The 19,411-nt window shown below is 36.0% G+C and overlaps 1 protein-coding gene across 1 annotated transcript; it reads left to right on the top strand.

Annotated features, from left to right (window-relative positions):
• Positions 1–620: 620 nt before the first annotated feature.
• LOC104215263 (mitochondrial adenine nucleotide transporter ADNT1-like) lies at positions 621–8,561 on the top strand. The gene is made up of 8 exons (XM_009765022.2): positions 621–1,034; positions 2,778–2,826; positions 3,129–3,292; positions 4,085–4,122; positions 6,783–6,895; positions 6,997–7,110; positions 7,577–7,918; positions 8,188–8,561. The coding sequence occupies exons 1-8, from the start codon at positions 874–876 to the stop codon at positions 8,269–8,271; spliced, it is 1,065 nt and encodes a 354-aa protein (XP_009763324.1). The 5' UTR covers positions 621–873; the 3' UTR covers positions 8,272–8,561.
• The last annotated feature ends 10,850 nt before the right edge of the window (positions 8,562–19,411 follow it).

The following is a 19,411-nucleotide window of genomic DNA, read 5'->3' as shown; positions in this document are numbered from 1 at the left end:
AGGTACGTATAAGCAAATTTGACCAACTTATAAGCTTAGCCAAACACCCTCTAAGTGATCAATTTGCTTTTTTATTTTGGTCCAAAATAAGTGTCCATTTATATAATCAAGAAAAAGATTCAATTTATTTTTCCAAAATTACCCTCATGTACGTATACCTAAAAAGTCATTTACTCCTCACATTTGGGAAGAGAAGTAAGTACTACTATAACTATGGTGCAACATTTAATGAAGGGTAGTTTAGTCACACTAACTATTTTCATCTAAAATTTAGTATTTTCTTAACGGGTGTAAAGCAAACTGCTCACTTATTATGGACCGGAGGGAGTATTAAGTAAATCTATTCATGTCCTTATTCGTAATTTGATGCTTAAAAACACTTTCTGAAAAGCTTGGTCAAACACAAATTATTGCGCAAAAATACTTTTCAAAGTGATTAGCCAAACACAAATTATTTCTCTCTAAAAAATACTTTTTTCAAAAGTAAAACACTTTTCAAAATAAGCACGGCTTGGCTAAACAGGTTATTAATCGTATAATAAAAACGCAAAGTTTTTATGCCAAAAAGAGCCGACCTATTTTTCCATATTAAAGTACTTTATATTTTATAATTCATCAAAGCCCACACCACACTTTCAATCGCCGTCGTATAAAAATCTGGTCTTTTGCACCTTCATTTCTCCTTCGCATTTTCCATTCAACTCTCGCCGTCGCTGCCACCACCAACCACCGCAACTGCTAACTGAAACAGCCACTGTAAAATGTGCTGTTTCTCATAAACTTTTTCTAATTCTGATCCGTAAATTGAAAAGCAGCGGAGTTTTTTCAGCGAACGATTTTGCTGTTAGGTTAAGCTTTTTTTTATCTTATTATATGGCTTCGGAGGATGTGAAGGCGGCGAGAGATTCAGCGGTGGAAAAAATTGTGAACCTAGCGGAAGAAGCTAAGCTTGCTAGAGAAGAAATTAAGCCTACAAGCCATGCCGTCCTCAGTATCTGCAAGTCACTTGTTGCCGGAGGTGTCGCCGGAGGCGTGTGAGTTTTATATATATACCACCACGTACTAGATGTGTTTTGTTTAATCCTGAAAATTAGCTGAGTATTTTCTTTAAGTTCGATTAGTTTGATACTTCGCTGTTAACTGTGATATGTATTGTGCCTTTGTTGTCATAGATCATATGCGTGAAAACGTGGTAATATGTGAATATTGTAGGAGAAGAAAATGAAAATTTGATCTTTTTGTTTGCTACTCTTTCCGTTCCAATTCATGTGGCCGTGGTTGATTGAACACGGAGTTTAATAAAAAAAGAAATACTTTTAAAATTTGTGGTCTACTGCAAGTCTTTGTGTGACTATAAATTATCTCATTAAAAATAATTTGGAAATAAGGAAATATAATATTCTTTTTGGAACAAACTAAATAGAGAAGTATGACACATAAATTTGGACAAAGGGAGTAGAGTATCTGCTCTTCTTTTTCCAGTTGAGAGGATATCAAAAATCGAGTACAAAGAGCCGTTCTTCACGCCATAATATTTGTGACTCTGTTGCAATTTCGCTAACATAATTTGACTCGGCACATAGCTTAGGAAAGAAAGGGAGACTTTCGAAACTTTTGGTCTTAAGCATGCACAATATTAGTGTGGCGATAAGACTTTTGAAACTTGTGGTCTTAAACATGCTATAACATCTATGTGGCTATCAAATATAGAAATATGTCATTCTTTTTGAAAAGAACTAATAAGACAATATTATCACATAAAATGGAAAGAGGGAGTACTAGTTCTTTGTCATCATTGGTTTCAGTTTGTTGAAACCTTATGACATAATTGTTTCAAATGGGTTTCTGGTCAAGTTTTCAGCTTGATTGAACTCTTGAATAAAATTAACCAAACAGTAATTTGATGGACTCATATTAAGTATATCAGGTATTTTTTGTTTCCTTGTACTTCAAAAGAAAAAGAGATACTTTGTAAGCTTATTTGTATCTCTGTGGCAGTATAGCCTTAATCTTGTAGTGTCTATAATACTGGCTACCAAGGTAAAATTATGCAGGCACATCTTTTCTCTCAAAATGAAAGGAAAAAAAAAGAAAAAATAAATTGAATCCCTTTGTCTCATATGCAAAATTTACAGGTCTTAATCCTCTACTTACTGAAAATCCATGTTTTTTCCAACTGAGGGAAACATCAAATGTACTTAATGATAGCTTTGCAGATCTACAAAATGTTGCATCAGTATATGTGCTATTCATGTTTTCTCTGTCACTTGACCTCGTTATATGACAATTGTTTGGTGTGTTTCTGAGTTGTGGCTTTCCTTTTCTGATATTGCTTAATGATTATAGTCAAAAGACTCTTGATTCTTGAAAAAGTGTCCCAACCTATTCGTTGGGTTTTGGACACAATAATCTCACCATTTATCCAACACAAGGCTTTGTTGAGACTTGAAAGTGTGTAAGCTTCTCACATGCGGATGCTTAAGTCTAACTTGCAGTTGCAGGAAATATTAGGTCAACCTGCAGATCATTGTTTATTATGTTTAAGTAATGGATTCTCTCAATTCTGACTTATTATTCTATATGAAGACAAGTGTAACTATCTTTATATCTTTTAGTCTCTCAAAGGCTTTCGGCATATGCTTTAGCATAATCATATTGGTACTCCCTGCTCTACATGAGTGTGGGCGCTGACTAATATTTTTATATGCTTGAACTAATCCTTTTATTTCGTGAACTTTAACTTGACTTCACACTTACTGCTACTCTCCCTCTGGCAGGTCACGAACTGCTGTGGCTCCACTAGAACGGCTGAAGATATTGCTGCAGGTGAAGTGTAATTTCGCTGTTTGTTTTTCCCTACACTGAATATTTTTACTGAAGCAGAGCAATATAAACTTTCTTCCTGCGTGCTATACTCATTTTGAATGATGGAGCAGTATGCCCCATGTTTTGGTTTGTAACTCCGTATTTCTTTTTCCTGTTCATTAAAAGTTATAGGATAATGAACTCTTTTTATTCCTTATATCCCCACGAGAGTTTTCATCTCAGCTATGTGCTTACATGGAGGTTCCATGACCCATCTAGATTATTTGTTCTCTACTTGTAACATGATGTTGTTTGATGTGCAGGTTCAAAATCCACATAGCATTAAATACAATGGCACCATTCAAGGCTTGAAATATATCTGGAGAACTGAAGGGTTCAAAGGACTGTTTAAGGGCAACGGCACCAACTGCGCACGCATTGTCCCAAACTCCGCAGTCAAGTTCTTCAGCTATGAGCAAGCTTCCAAGTAATGATCCTGTCGGAACATAGATTTTGCACAAAAAGGAGGATAATATTATACACATTAATGTTTCTTGTGGTCACTTCATTTCTAAATATTTTCCATGTTAATATTTTAACATTCACCATTTGTATGGTGATAGATCTTGCTCAGTTTAGTTCGTCTTTTCAATTTAGTGGCATTTACCTTTTAGGAGGGAACCCTCCCCATACTCAACAAAGGGGGGAAAAAAAACTAAAAGAAATAGAAAAAAATAAACACCAGAAAGGGAAAGATAGTCTCTGTGATCTCTCTTCTAGAAGATTTCAGTCTCTGTGATCTCTCTTCTAGAAGATTTCACGCCCTTAAAGGAAATGAGCTCAGTGTAGGTTCTCTACCTTTGTTTGCATGAGATCCCCCCCCCCCCCCCCCATCAATAAAATATTATCTTATCAAGAAAAAATTATCTTATCAAGAAAAAAAGAGGGAAGGAAATGAGCCGTCTGTGAGAGGAATGCTGGAGAACTTCTGATGATGTAACCATATCTTACTTGCAAACATGATCTAACTTCTGAACCTCATTGTGGAGATGGACAAGTAATGCAATGACCTAATCTGGCCTTTTAGGTGTAATAGGGAAAAATACTATGTTAAGCGAAGGTGAAGACGAGATCTTGATAAGGGCCTCACAAGGTACTTTCTGAAGATGATTGTTGATGTGTCAAGTCACTAAAGGATTGTGAATCTCCAACTTGTTTCTCATGTTACTGTTATAGCATTCTCTTCCCTCTACTGATTTCTTCCTTGATACTGGAACAGGGGTATATTATATTTATACCGGCAACAAACTGGAAATGGTATGTCTGTCTTCCTTTCAAGCTATTTAGTGGTCATGGGGTTTACCTATTTGAAGAAAGAATAGGGAATAGTTATGGGGATATCCTTGTGTTTGTTTTCGTTTCACCATTCTTGCTTTCTAAATGGTTTGCATTGTAAATGAGACTGTATTTCATTGATGAATCCAGTCATAGGAGGAAACATGACTTCTCATTTGTAGTTAATTTCTAAGCATAGTACTCGTCTCTGGATGCTATTACACATTTTTTAATATAGTTCATGTTTTGTATGCCTTATACTCTTTTGAAGTTCCTTTCTCCTTTGCCTCCAGGCCTAGTTTAAGCCCATTTTTGTTAATGTTTGTTTCACTTGTTGGTAATACTAAGCTTTATTCAGCATTGATTTATGTGTATTATCCTTCCTGTTTCTCATTATGTTTCTTTGCCGTTTGCATGGTAAAAACTCATCTGTCAAACAAACATAGGGTTGCAAGTTCAGGTTGTGCGCAGCTAAGTGAAAAATAAGCTGCCTTTTAGGTCTTTACCCAGTTCGAGCGAAACAATGCCCCAGGTTGTGGGGCCAAAACTGGGTGCTGTATTCTCACTAGTTTCTTCTTCCTCTTCGTAGTTAATGCCCCTCTAGGAAAAATTCTTCTTTCCTCCAGTTGCAGTTTTGTTAAAATAGTGGAAGAACTTCCATCTATGAGAGTAATTGTGGGGCTTCTACTTCACAACATATCCACAAGCTGATGGTTGTATAAATGCAAATGTTAAGATGAATGTGTTATCATACAATATCGGACAAAGAAATGATCACGTCTGAAATAGGATTCAAGTATCACCTGTTGGGGATAAAATAAGAGAAGATATAGAAGGTCGTTTGAGATGGTTGTTACAATGTCCTGAATAGCCCTCTGAATGCATTGACTTATTGATGCGTCACTATAATGATTGAAGGTGCTAAAAGGAGGGACCAGGTAGAATTGCATGTAGGGAAAGAAATCGTCTAAAAACCTACAATCTCACAGGGTCAATGCAAATTTAGTTAAGAACAGAATGCAATGGAAGTAAAAGATTCCATAAGGCTACATCGACGAGTTGGAATTAAGGGTTAATTGTTGTTCCCCCAAAGCTTATTTACATTAGGTCTGCTATTTACCATGACCTTGTTTAGTTTGATTATAGACTTTTGTGTCGAAGTAGGAATATATGTGAGTTAGAGAACCTCTAGTTTGACAGAACCATTAAATTGCGTTAGAACAGTAATTTAGTATTGGAATGCAGGTCTGAATAGAGCTGAATGGATATAGTGGATTCTTTTTGTCAGTCAAATCAGTTTCAGTTTGAGGTGTGGTTGACTGATATTGATTGGGCTTGAATATGGTGAAGTTTTCGTGTAACAAAATAAATAAAACAATTTTCAACCACTGCCATGCTACTCACATCCCTCTCCCCCTTCAGTTTTAAATAATTAAATAAATAAAACAATTTTCAAGCACTGCAATGCTACTAATGTCTCTCTCTTGTCATAATGTTTACTGTCACTCTTGTCTAAAAGTAACTAATTTCCATGTGCACAACTTAAACATCATTAGCTTATTTCTATTCTAGGATATCCTGATATGCTCTAGTGCTTCAGTTTCTGATAGATTTTACCTTTGCACAAGGCTGTAGACGTACTTTCACTTGGCGATCCTAATTCTTAGGAAGCATGTTAGAGTGGGTGTTAACTGTTACGAGTCCCACTTTGGTTGAGGAATGGGTTGTTTGCCTACTTATATACTTTTGGGGGTATTTAGGCCCAAGGTCCATTTTTTACATGGTATCAGGGCTGGACCCATCCCAATTCTTAGTTTACCCGATGTTGGCCCCCGTATTATGTTGTCCACACTCTAGTTGGCAGATCCGGGCATGCAGGGGTGTTAAGAGTCCCATATCGTTTGAGGAATGGGCTGTTTGTCTCCTTGTATAGTCTTGGCAATCCTCACCTCATTAGCTAGCTCTTGGGGATGGGTTACACCCAAGGTCCATTTCTTTACCAAGCATTCCCTTCATATGCTATTTATCTGTTGTGCACACCTTTGGTAAATCATGTCGAATATCTAAGTATGGCAAAAAGGAAATCCATCGGAGTTTTATTATATCCAAAAAGATCTTGGATTAACTTAGAATAAGAACTGACCCTAGTTTTGTTCATTACATCATTTGCTGAAGGTCTCAAACGCACATTAGAGTGTTTCTCTGTCAACTCTCTTTACCATTGTCATATGCTGCCTGTGCCAGCTGCTGAAGTTTCATGGAACAAGAACAGTTTTGAGTTCTTTAATTTCGACCTTTATTTATTTATTTTTCTTAATAAAATAAAATTTCAACCCTTATTTTAGATGTGAAAACTGAAGTCTTCCTAGTATGAGGATCGGCTGATTACAATACCTCCCAAGGCATTTCAATCCCAGAAAATGATGTGCATTAAGTTGCTGGCCTCATCTGCGCTCACTATACCCTCTTACACTAACTATCATCTGATATAGGTTCTTTTTAATAGGTGTCTGCATTTAGTTGATGAAGCTTTTGCAGGATTTTGCTTGGTCTGTTGATTGCCTGTGAAACTATTGCATGCTAGTTCAACAATAAAATGGAAATGGAGCACTATTTGACTCTTTCATCTTGCCTTATGACAGAGGATGCTGAGCTCACTCCACTATTACGTCTTGGAGCTGGAGCTTGTGCTGGCATAATTGCCATGTCTGCAACTTACCCGATGGACATGGTGCGAGGAAGAATCACTGTGCAGGTAAGTTGTGTATCCTTTTGAATAAATGTTATGGGTGTTGATCTACTCCTATGGTATTATTTTGCAAGGATGCCTTCTAAATTCTTTTCCGTACTCTGCAGACAGAGAAGTCTCCTTATCAATACAGAGGAATGTTCCATGCGTTGTCAACTGTGCTTCGTGAGGAAGGTCCACGTGCTTTGTATAAAGGATGGACTCCTTCTGTCATAGGAGTTGTAAGTCCTTGTTCCTGGATCAAAAGGAACTGGCCATCCAGTACTCATATTAATTTGATAACCATGCTCACAAGATTTGGTGGTGTCATATAGATCTCTCATCTCTCCAAAGTTTTTTAATGAAGAAAAAGACTCAAATTAATTTGATAATCACTCTGTGAATCATTTGGTATATCTTCATTTAAAAAGATGTCCATGAAGAAGAACGTCAAGTGGCATTCTCTTTTGAAAGTGAAAAGAACGTTCACCAACGGTCAATTAACTAAATTAGTATTAACCCAATTATTCTAGGAAAAAAGTTAAACATGAATCCCTGTTGGATGAAAGGAAAAAGAGAAAAGGAATCTTATTAAAGAAAGGGAAGAAAAAAGAAAAGACATAACACTAGTTGAGAGTTCTTGTCTTCATAACACTAGTTGAGAGTTCTTGTCTTTTGAATGCTTATCGTCTGATTTGGTGTTTACAGGTTCCATATGTGGGGCTTAATTTTGCTGTATATGAGTCTTTAAAAGACTGGTTGATCAAAACAAAACCATTTGGTCTTGTTGATGATGAACTTGGTGTTGTTACAAGGCTGGCATGTGGAGCTGCTGCAGGAACAGTTGGACAAACTGTTGCCTACCCTCTTGATGTTATTCGCAGAAGGATGCAGATGGTGGGGTGGAATCATGCTGCATCTATTGTTGCTGGTGATGGGAGGAGCAAGGTTCCCCTCGAATATACTGGAATGATTGATGCTTTCAGGAAAACTGTAAAGTATGAGGGTGTCAGAGCCTTGTACAAGGGTTTAGTGCCCAATTCAGTGAAGGTTAGTCTTATTTATCAATAGCATTACCTTCCAGTTTAAGCAGTCTTATATCCTTCCTGCTTTTGTTTTTCAAACCAAGTCTCGTCCAATGTGTTTCTGTTCTTTGTCCTTTGTTTTCTTTGGGTTCATAGTTTTATATTCCAGTGTTGCATTTGAATGTTTGCTTGCTTAAATAAAAAGTTCTGGTTCTGATTAGAGATACTTGGCTTCTCATTAGACGATACATCATTACTTTTTATTTCATTCCTAATAGTGCTGTATATATTCAGGTTGTTCCTTCAATATCTATTGCTTTTGTGGCATATGAGCAAGTGAAGGACCTATTGGGAGTTGAGATCAGAATATCTGACTAATGAAGAGAAGCTCCAGTATTTTTTTCATGCATATGATAATTTTGTAGGCAAGGATACAAGGGTTACAATAACATGGCGGTTACATAGTCTAGACGGAGAATTTAGAGTCCTGTTCTAGCCTGTGTGTAGAACTTCCTTACTGTAACTGCTTATTGCTATTTTAGTGTTGTCAATAAGAAATTATCAAGAATAGTCTAATGAATAATTTGAGTGCCTATGTTAGTGAGAGAATACAAGTATTCATGTGTTTTCAACCGCTTACTTTTGTTATATGATCAGTTATTAGGCCATTTGTGCATTGTGTTCCATGCAAAAGCTACCTTGCCATAGTATTCAAATATTCTGTGTATAGCTGCTAAATCCATTAGAGAAGTAAACCCCTTATTCCCTTGCCTACTGTTGTTACATGGACACATTGATTTTCTTGGATAATCAATGAAAGGGAAATAATCCAGATGAGGAAAAATCACCCTTTATTCCGTTGCCTATAGTTGTTTAATTCAGTGTAGAAAGACAAAATCCCTTTATTCCCTTGCCTATAGTTTAAATCTATGTAAAAGATGCTCCTTTGGCCCTGTGCTTTGGCCTAGTGGTACAAGCGCAATACATGATGTGTATGTTAGGTGCACATCATAGTTCGAATCCTAACATATGGACAAAAACATGATATTAAGTGGAATAGGTTAGAGGAGCAAGTTGATTTTTTATTGAGTTTTGAACTGTGTGCTATTGACTCGGAGATTTTTCCATTTACTAGAAGAAAAAAAAAAGATGCTCTTGGAAATGACATGTCTAAAAGGAAAATAGAGCGTGTAAACCCCTTTGTTCCTTTCCCTAGTGGATGTTCTCGGATAAAGGGAAATGACCTGTGTTATAAAATAAAAGTAATGCAGTAAAATGTAAATAAGAAGAGATAGAAAGAAGGGAGAAATGTTTTCTTCTTTCACTTTGGTGTATTTTTCCATTGCAATTACATGGTCTTTTATAGGCATAAAACGTAAAGATGATGGACATAAAGTAGGAGATTTAATCTTTAAGTTATTCACAATATTGGCATCCAATGTAGTATCCAAAGTAGTATCCAATGTACAAACTATTCATAACACTCCCCCTTGGATGTCCATGTAAGATAATGTGCCTCATTAAAAACTTACAAAAAAATTATTGGGATGTACATAGTTATTTATAATATGCACTGCTTGCTGCCTCGTTAAAAACCTTACCAGGAAAACCCAGTGGGACAAAACCTTGGTTAAGGAAAAGAGTTTAGCGTGTAGTTACTCCCCTGATGAAAAATCACTTAATGTCTCGAAGACGACGCATTCCATTCTTATATATCAGCTTTTCAAATATTGAGGTTGGTAACGCCTTAATGAACAGATCAGCCAAATTATCACTTGAACGAACTTGTTATACATCTATTTCACCATTCTTTTGAAGATCATGAGTGAAAGAATTTCGGTGAAATGTGTTTTGTTCTATCTCCTTTGATATATCCTCCTTTCAATTGAGCTATGCATGCAGCATTGTCTTCATACAATATTGTTGGAATATTCTCTTTCGAAGAAAGACCACATGTTTGTTGAATGTGTTGAGTTATAGATCTTAACCAAACGCATTCTCGACTTGCTTCGTGAATGGCTATTATCTCTGCATGATTTGAAGAAGTAGCAACCATAGTTTGTTTTGTCGAACGCCATGATATGGCTGTACCTCCACTTGTAAATAAATAGCCTGTCTGAGATCGACCTTTGTGTGGATCAGACAAATATCCTGCATCTGCATAACCAATCAATGATGGCTTGGATTCATTTGAATAAAATAAACCCATATCAATGGTCCCTTGGAGGTATCTGAATATATGTTTAATACCATTCCAGTGTCTTTGTGTTGGCGAAGTACTAAATCTTGCCAATAAGCTTACTGAGAAAGCTATATCTGGTCGGGAATTATTGGCAAGATACATTAATGCCCCAATTGCACTAAGATATGGTACTTCGGCACCAAGAAGCTCTTCATCATTTTCATGAGGTCGGAATGGATCTTTCTTTATATCAAGTGATCTCACAACCATCGGGGTACTCAATGGATGTGCTTTATCCATATAGAATCGCTTTAAAATCTTTTCGGTGTATGTTGATTGATGGACAAATATTCCATCTTTCATATACTCAATTTGTAGACCAAGACAAAATTTTGTCTTTCCAAGATCTTTCATTTCAAATTCTTTCTTCAAACAGTCTACTATTTTTGGAAGCTCCCCAGGAGTTCCAATGATATTTAAATCATCAACATACACGGCGATTATAACAAATTCAGATCCAGACCTTTTTATAAAGACACAAGGACAAATTGGATCATTCTTGTACCCTTCTTTCAACAGGTATTCACTCAGGCGATTGTACCACATACGACCTGATTGTTTCAATCCGTATAAAGATTTCTGAAGCTTTATTGAACAAGTTTCTCGAAAACTTTTATATGCTTCTGGCACTTTAAATCCCTCAGGTACTTTCATAAAAATTTCGTTGTCTAATGATCCATACAAATAGGCTGTAACAACATCCATTAGATGCATATCAAGTTTTTCTTGCACTGCCATATTTATGAGATACCTGAAGGTGATAGCATCCACTACAGGAGAATATGTCTCCATATAATCAATTCCAGGCCTTTGGGAAAACCCTTGTGCCACAAGTCGTGCTTTATATCTAACGACTTCATTTTTATCATTTCGTTTTCGCACAAAAACCCATTTATACCCTACTGGCTTTATGCCTTCAGGTGTTCGAACTATGGGTCCGAAGACTTCACGTTTTCCAAGTGAAGTTAACTCTGCCTGGATAGCGTCTTTCCATTTTGGCCAATCATTTCTCTGTCTATATTCATTGACAGATTTTGGTTCAAGATCCTCATCTTGTTGCATTATTTCAACAACAACATTATAAACAAAAATGTTATCGATAACAATATTATTTCGGTTCCATCTTTTCCCGGTTGAGACATAACTTATTGATATCTCTTCATTTTCATTATTTTCAGGTACCTGGACCTCTCATAAGGTCTTATCATTTGTTACCTCTTGGGGCTCTTCTTGAGCCACTACCTCTGTGTTATGTTCACTTTGATCACTTGCTCCTTTTCTTCTTCGATGATTTTTATCTTTAAAACCGATTGGTCTACCACGTTTCAAGCATGGCTTAGACTCATTTGCTTTAATTAATTGTCCTGCCGGGATATCAACTCGAATTGGAGCATTAGCAGCTGGAATATGTGACTTAGTCACCCTTGGTAGGTTAGTGAATGCATCTGGCAATTGATTTGCAATATTTTGTAAATGAATAATCTTTTGAACCTCTTGTTCACATTGATTTGTTCGAGGATCTAAATGAGACAGTGATAATGCATTCCAATCTATCTTCTTTTTCAGCTGCTTGTTTTCTCTCCCTAATGTTGGATATACTGATTCATCAAAATGGCAATCAGAAAATCTTGCCGTAAATAAATCTCCAGTCATCGGCTCTAGATATTTTATAATAGAAGGAGATTCATATCCAACATATATCCCCAACCTTCTTTGAGGACCCATCTTTGTGCGTTGTGGTGGAGCAATTGGAACATATATCGCACAACCAAAGATCCTAAGATGGGAAATATTTGGCTCCTGACCAAAAGCCAATTGCAATGGGGAGACTTTATGATAACTTGTGGGCCTTATCCGCACAAGTGCTGCTGCGTGCAAAATAGCATGACCCCATACTGAAATGGGAAGTTTTGTTCTCATAAGCATTGGTCTAGCAATTAATTGGAGGCGTTTGATCAATGATTCTGCTAGACCATTTTGTGTATGAACATGAGCAACCGGATGCTCAATTGTTATCCCAGTTGAAATACAATAATCATTAAAGGCTTGGGATGTAAACTCACCAGCATTATCAAGACGAATTGTCTTAATTGCATAATCTGGAAATTGTGCTCTTAGCTTTATTATTTGAGCCAACAATCTCGCAAATGCCATATTGCGAGTTGATAGTAAGCACACATGTGACCATCTTGTAGATGCATCTACCAAAACCATATAATATTTGAATGGTCCACATGGAGGGTGAATGGGCCCACATATATCACCCTGTATACGTTCCAGAAATGCAGGGGATTCCATCCTAACTTTAATAGTTGATGGTCTAATAATTAATTTTCCTTGAGAACACGCAGCACAAGAGAATTCCTTAAATTGAAGAATCTTCTGATTCTTCATTGCATGTCCATGTGAATTCTCAATTATTTTACGCATCATATTAGAACCAGGATGGCCCAACCGGTCATGCCAAATAATAAAATTATCTTGATTAGTAAACTTCTCGTTTACTATGGCATGTGTTTCAATCCTGCTAATACTTGTGTAGTATAAGCCGGAGGAAAGAGCAGGTAACATTTCAAGCACATATTTCTTACCGGACATTATTGTAGTAATATAAAGATATTCAATCTTTTCATCATTTGTAGTCTCAATATGATAGCCATTTTGGCGAATATCTTTGAAACTTAATAAGTTTCTTTGAGATTTACTACAATATAGTGCTTCATCAATAGCCAAATTTGTTCCTCCTGGTAGTAATAAATTGGCTCTTCCAGAACCTTCAATTAATCTTGTACTACCGGATATTGTATTAACATTCGCTTCTTTCATTACCAAATAAGAGAAATATCTCTTATCTTTTAAAATAGTGTGTGTTGTAGCACTATCACAAAATGTTCTGGCGTACGACAAATGCGTGCCCAATGACCTCTCATACCACATCGGTGACACATACTAGCTTTACCTTTTGAATGATTAATTTGAGAACCCTTATTGTTCTCCAATTTATTTCCACCATAATGACGATAATTGTTTCGCCCCCTGCCACGTCCACGTTTACGACCATGTCCACGACCACGGTAAATATTTTGTTTTCTTTCAAACTTATCATACGTTGCTACAACATTCACTTCCGGAAATGGAGCTGACCCAGTGGGACGAGCTTCATGATTTTTCATTAATAGAGTATTATTCTGCTCAGCCACAAGCAGGCATGTGATTAACTCAGAATATTTCTTAAAACCTTTTTCACGGTATTGTTGTTGTAGCACCACATTTGAAGCGTGAAAAGTAGAAAATATTTTTTCCAATAAGTCCTCATCTGTGATAGTGTCTCCACATAATTTTAATAGAGAACTTACTTTAAAGATAGCAGAATTATACTCACTTACGGTTTTAAAGTCTTGCAACCTTAAATGTATCCACTCATACCGAGCTTTTGGTAATACCGTAAGTTTTAGGTGGTCATATCGATCCTTCAAATTAATCCATAATTCAAGTGGATCTTTTACGGTTAAATATTCAGTTTTTAACCCTTCATGTAGATGATGACGAAGGAAAATCATGGCCTTCGCTTTATCCTGATTTGATGCTTCATTTCCTTGTATAATAGTATTTCCAAGACCTTTAGCGTCAAGGTGAATTTCAGCATCAAGAACCCATGATAAATAGTTCCTTCCGGTGATGTCAAGTGCCACAAATTCAAGTTTTGATAAATTTGACATAGTGAAAACTATCATAAAAGATGAATAAGTTAGAGAAATAATTATAATAATAAACAATTAATGAAAACAAAACGATTAAGGTAAAAGAAATGAAAATAGAGCTATATCATGTTAACAATCTACTATTTCATTTTATTCTTGCCATAAAGTAGAAATTACATACTTGTTTCATTTCACTTTATATTATTGATATATATGTGTTAATAGAATTGAACGTGACTAACATTATTTATATGTTCCAATAAATATAAAGTAATTAAAAAATTATTGCTTGTCAATTCATTTCTCACAGTTCTTCAAAATGCCTTAAAGATATGTTTTGATCCAGGGAGTCCATGACATTAGTGCATAGCTAGTTTGATGACTTTGAGGTCCTCTAAGAGTTGAGCACGGAAGGAAATAGTTATTTAATCACTGCAATGTACTTAAACTATTTAAGATGCCCAAGCGCACAAGTAATCTGCAAACAGTGAGCATATGATATGTACTGCCATAAATAAGATGATTATAATGATACATACCTTAATAAAATATGGCTCAACTTAGCGGGAGTTAAGAATAAAATTAGAGCTTCGTGCTGATAACGTGTTATAAAATAAAAGTAATGCAGTAAAATGTAAATAAGAAGAGATAGAAAGAAGGGAGAAGTGTTTTCTTCTTTCACTTTGGTGTATTTTTCCATTGCAATTACATGGCCTTTTATAGGCATAAAAAGTAAAGATGATGGACATAAAGTAGGAGATTTAATCTTTAAGTTATTCACAATATGAGCATCCAATGTAGCATCCAATGTAGTATCCAAAGTAGTATCCAATGTACAAACTATTCATAACACTCCCCTTGGATGTCCATGTAAGATAATGTGCCTCATTAAAAACTTACAAAAAAAATATTGGGATGTACATAGTTATTTATAATATGCATTGCTTGCTGCCTCATTAAAAACCTTACCAGGAAAACCCAGTGGGACAAAACCTTGGTTAAGGAAAAGAGTGCAGCGTGTAGTTACTCCCCCTGATGAAAAATCACTTAATGTCTCGAAGACGACGCATTCCAATCTTATATATCAGCTTTTCAAATATTGAGGTTGGTAACGCCTTAGTGAACAGATCAGCCAAATTATCACTTGAACGAACTTGTTGTACATCTATTTCACCATTCTTCTGAAGATCATGAGTGAAAAAGAATTTCGGTGAAATGTGTTTTGTTCTATCTCCTTTGATATATCCTCCTTTCAATTGAGCTATGCATGCAACATTGTCTTCATACAATATTGTTGGAATATTCTCTTTCGAAGAAAGACCACATGTTTGCTTGAATGTGTTGAGTTATAGATCTTAACCAAACGCATTCTCGACTTGCTTCGTGAATGGCTATTATCTCTGCATGATTTGAAGAAGTAGCAACCATAGTTTGTTTTGTCGAACGCCATGATATGGCTGTACCTCCACTTGTAAATAAATAGCCTGTCTGAGATCGACCTTTGTGTGGATCAGACAAATATCCTGCATCTGCATAACCAATCAATGATGGCTTGGATTCATTTGAATAAAATAAACCCATATCAATGGTCCCTTGGAGGTATCTGAATATATGTTTAATACCATTCCAGTGTCTTTGTGTTGGCGAAGTACTAAATCTTGCCAATAAGCTTACTGAGAAAGCTATATCTGGTCGGGAATTATTGGCAAGATACATTAATGCCCCAATTGCACTAAGATATGGTACTTCGGCACCAAGAAGCTCTTCATCATTTTCATGAGGTCGGAATGGATCTTTCTTTATATCAAGTGATCTCACAACCATCGGGGTACTCAATGGATGTGCTTTATCCATATAGAATCGCTTTAAAATCTTTTCGGTGTATGTTGATTGATGGACAAATATTCCATCTTTCATATACTCAATTTGTAGACCAAGACAAAATTTTGTCTTTCCAAGATCTTTCATTTCAAATTCTTTCTTCAAACAGTCTACTGTTTTTGGAAGCTCCCCAGGAGTTCCAATGATATTTAAATCATCAACATACACGTCGATTATAACAAATTCAGATCCAGACCTTTTTATAAAGACACAAGGACAAATTGGATCATTCTTGTACTCTTCTTTCAACAGGTATTCACTCAGGCGATTGTACCACATACGACCTGATTGTTTCAATCCGTATAAAGATTTCTGAAGCTTTATTGAACAAGTTTCTCGAAAACTTTTATATGCTTCTGGCACTTTAAATCCCTCAGGTACTTTCATAAAAATTTCGTTGTCTAATGATCCATACAAATAGGCTGTAACAACATCCATTAGATGCATATCAAGTTTTTCTTGCACTGCCATATTTATGAGATACCTGAAGGTGATAGCATCCACTACAGGAGAATATGTCTCCATATAATCAATTCCAGGCCTTTGGGAAAACCGCCACAAGTCGCGCTTTATGTCTAACGACTTCATTTTTATCATTTCGTTTTCGCACAAAAACCCATTTATACCCTACTGGCTTTATGCCTTCAGGTGTTCGAACTATGGGTCCGAAGACTTCACGTTTTCCAAGTGAAGTTAACTCTGCCTGGATAGCGTCTTTCCATTTTGGCCAATCATTTCTCTGTCTACATTCATTGACAGATTTTGGTTCAAGATCCTCATCTTGTTGCATTATTTCAACAACAACATTATAAGCAAAAATGTTATCGATAACAATATTATTTCGGTTCCATCTTTTCCCGGTTGAGACATAATTTATTGATATCTCTTCATTTTCATTATTTTCAGGTACTTGGACCTCTCCTAAGGTCTTATCATTTGTTACCTCTTGGGGCTCTTCTTGAGCCACTACCTCTGTGTTATGTTCACTTTGATCACTTGCTCCTTTTCTTCTTCGATGATTTTTATCTTTAGAACCGATTGGTCTACCACGTTTCAAGCATGGCTTAGACTCATTTGCTTTAATTAATTGTCCTGCCGGGATATCAACTCGAATTGGAGCATTAGCAGATGGAAAATGTGACTTAGTCACGCTTGGTAGGTCAGTGAATGCATCTGACAATTGATTTGCAATATTTTGTAAATGAATAATCTTTTGAACCTCTTGTTCACATTGATTTGTTCGAGGATCTAAATGAGACAGTGATAATGCATTCCAATCTATCTTCTTTTTCAGCTGCTTATTTTCTCCCCCTAATGTTGGATATACTGATTCATCAAAATGGCAATCAGAAAATCTTGCCGTAAATAAATCTCCAGTCATCGGCTCTAGATATTTTATAATAGAAGGAGATTCATATCCAACATATATCCCCAACCTTCTTTGAGGACCCATCTTTGTGCGTTGTGGTGGAGCAATTGGAACATATATCGCACAACCAAAGATCCTAAGATGGGAAATATTTGGCTCCTGACCAAAAGCCAATTGCAATGGGGAGACTTTATGATAACTTGTGGGCCTTATCCGCACAAGTGCTGCTGCGTGCAAAATAGCATGACCCCATACTGAAATGGGAAGTTTTGTTCTCATAAGCATTGGTCTAGCAATTAATTGGAGGCGTTTGATCAATGATTCTGCTAGACCATTTTGTGTATGAACATGAGCAACTGGATGCTCAATTGTTATCCCAGTTGAAATACAATAATCATTAAAGGCTTGGGATGTAAACTCACCAGCATTATCAAGACGAATTGTCTTAATTGCATAATCTGGAAATTGTGCTCTTAGCTTTATTATTTGAGCCAACAATCTCGCAAATGCCATATTGCGAGTTGATAGTAAGCACACATGTGACCATCTTGTAGATGCATCTACCAAAACCATATAATATTTGAAAGGTCCACATGGATGGTGAATGTGCCCACATATATCGCCCTGTATACGTTCCAGAAATGCAGGGGATTCCATCCTAACTTTAATAGTTGATGGTCTAATAATTAATTTTCCTTGAGAACATGCAGCACAAGAGAATTCCTTAAATTGAAGAATCTTCTGATTCTTCATTGCATGTCCATGTGAATTCTCAATTATTTTACGCATCATATTAGAACCAGGATGGCCCAACCGGTCATGCCAAATAATAAAATTATCTTGATTAGTAAACTTCTCGTTTACTATGGCATGTGTTTCAATCCTGCTAATACTTGTGTAGTATAAGCCGGAGGAAAGAGCAGGTAACATTTCAAGCACATATTTCTTACCGGACATTATTGTAGTAATATAAAGATATTCAATCTTTTCATCATTTGTAGTCTCAATATGATAGCCATTTTGGCGAATATCTTTGAAACTTAATAAGTTTCTTTGAGATTTACTACAATATAGTGCTTCATCAATAGCCAAATTTGTTCCTCCTGGTAGTAATAAATTGGCTCTTCCAGAACCTTCAATTAATCTTGTACTACCGGATATTGTATTAACATTCGCTTCTTTCATTACCAAATAAGAGAAATATCTCTTATCTTTTAAAATAGTGTGTGTTGTAGCACTATCCAGAAGACATATATCATCTTTATTAATCTTGAGTCCAACTGAAGACTGGGGAATTTTCATATTCTTCATAAAAAAAAACAAATAATACATCATAAGAAATATGAAAGACAAGCAGAAAAAAATATATTAAGAAATACATTAGGAATGTAGAAACTAGCAACACATGATGCATTAGGAAAATACACTCAAGAAAAATAAACTAGTTGCAAACATAAAAATAACAACTTTTATAGCTTCATTCCCTAGTAAGATGATTAGTTCTTCAGTCAATATCCTCAAAGAAGTCTCCAACTTCTAAATGAGTAATATTTGTAAGGCCTTCAAAATCATCATCTTTATATGCAAGATGTGCCTTAGAATCATATTTATTTGAGGGACCTGCTTCATCATCATTATTTTGAAAGGTCAAGTGTGCCTCCACATTATTTTCTTTTTTCTTGAGGGAGGCTTGATAAAGTTTGACAAAATGTTCTGGCGTACGACAAATGCGTGCCCAATGACCTCTCATACCACATCGGTGACACATACTAGCTTTACCTTTTGAATGATTAATTTGAGAACCCTTATTGTTCTCCAATTTATTTCCACCATAATGACGATAATTGTTTCGCCCCCTGCCACGTCCACGTTTACGACCATGTCCACGACCACGGTTTCTTTTAAACTTATCATACGTTGCTACAACATTCACTTCCGGAAATGGAGCTGATCCAGTGGGACGAGCTTCATGATTTTTTATTAATAAAGTATTATTCTGCTCAGCCACAAGTAGGCATGTGATTAACTCAGAATATTTCTTAAAACCTTTTTCACGGTATTATTGTTGTAGCACCACATTTGAAGCGTGAAAAGTAGAAAATGTTTTTTCCATTAAGTCCTCATCTGTGATAGTGTCTCCACATAATTTTAATAGAGAACTTACTTTAAAGATAACAGAATTATACTCACTTACGGTTTTAAAGTCTTGCAACCTTAAATGTATCCACTCATACCGAGCTTTTGGTAATACCGTAAGTTTTAGGTGGTCATATCGATCCTTCAAATTAATCCATAATTCAAGTGGATCTTTTACGGTTAAATATT

Source organism: Nicotiana sylvestris, chromosome 8 (assembly GCF_000393655.2).
Source record: "Nicotiana sylvestris chromosome 8, ASM39365v2, whole genome shotgun sequence".
NCBI lineage: Eukaryota > Viridiplantae > Streptophyta > Magnoliopsida > Solanales > Solanaceae > Nicotiana > Nicotiana sylvestris.
The sequence above is the reverse complement of the archived record's forward strand: the minus strand, read 5'-3'. Positions and strand labels throughout refer to the sequence as shown.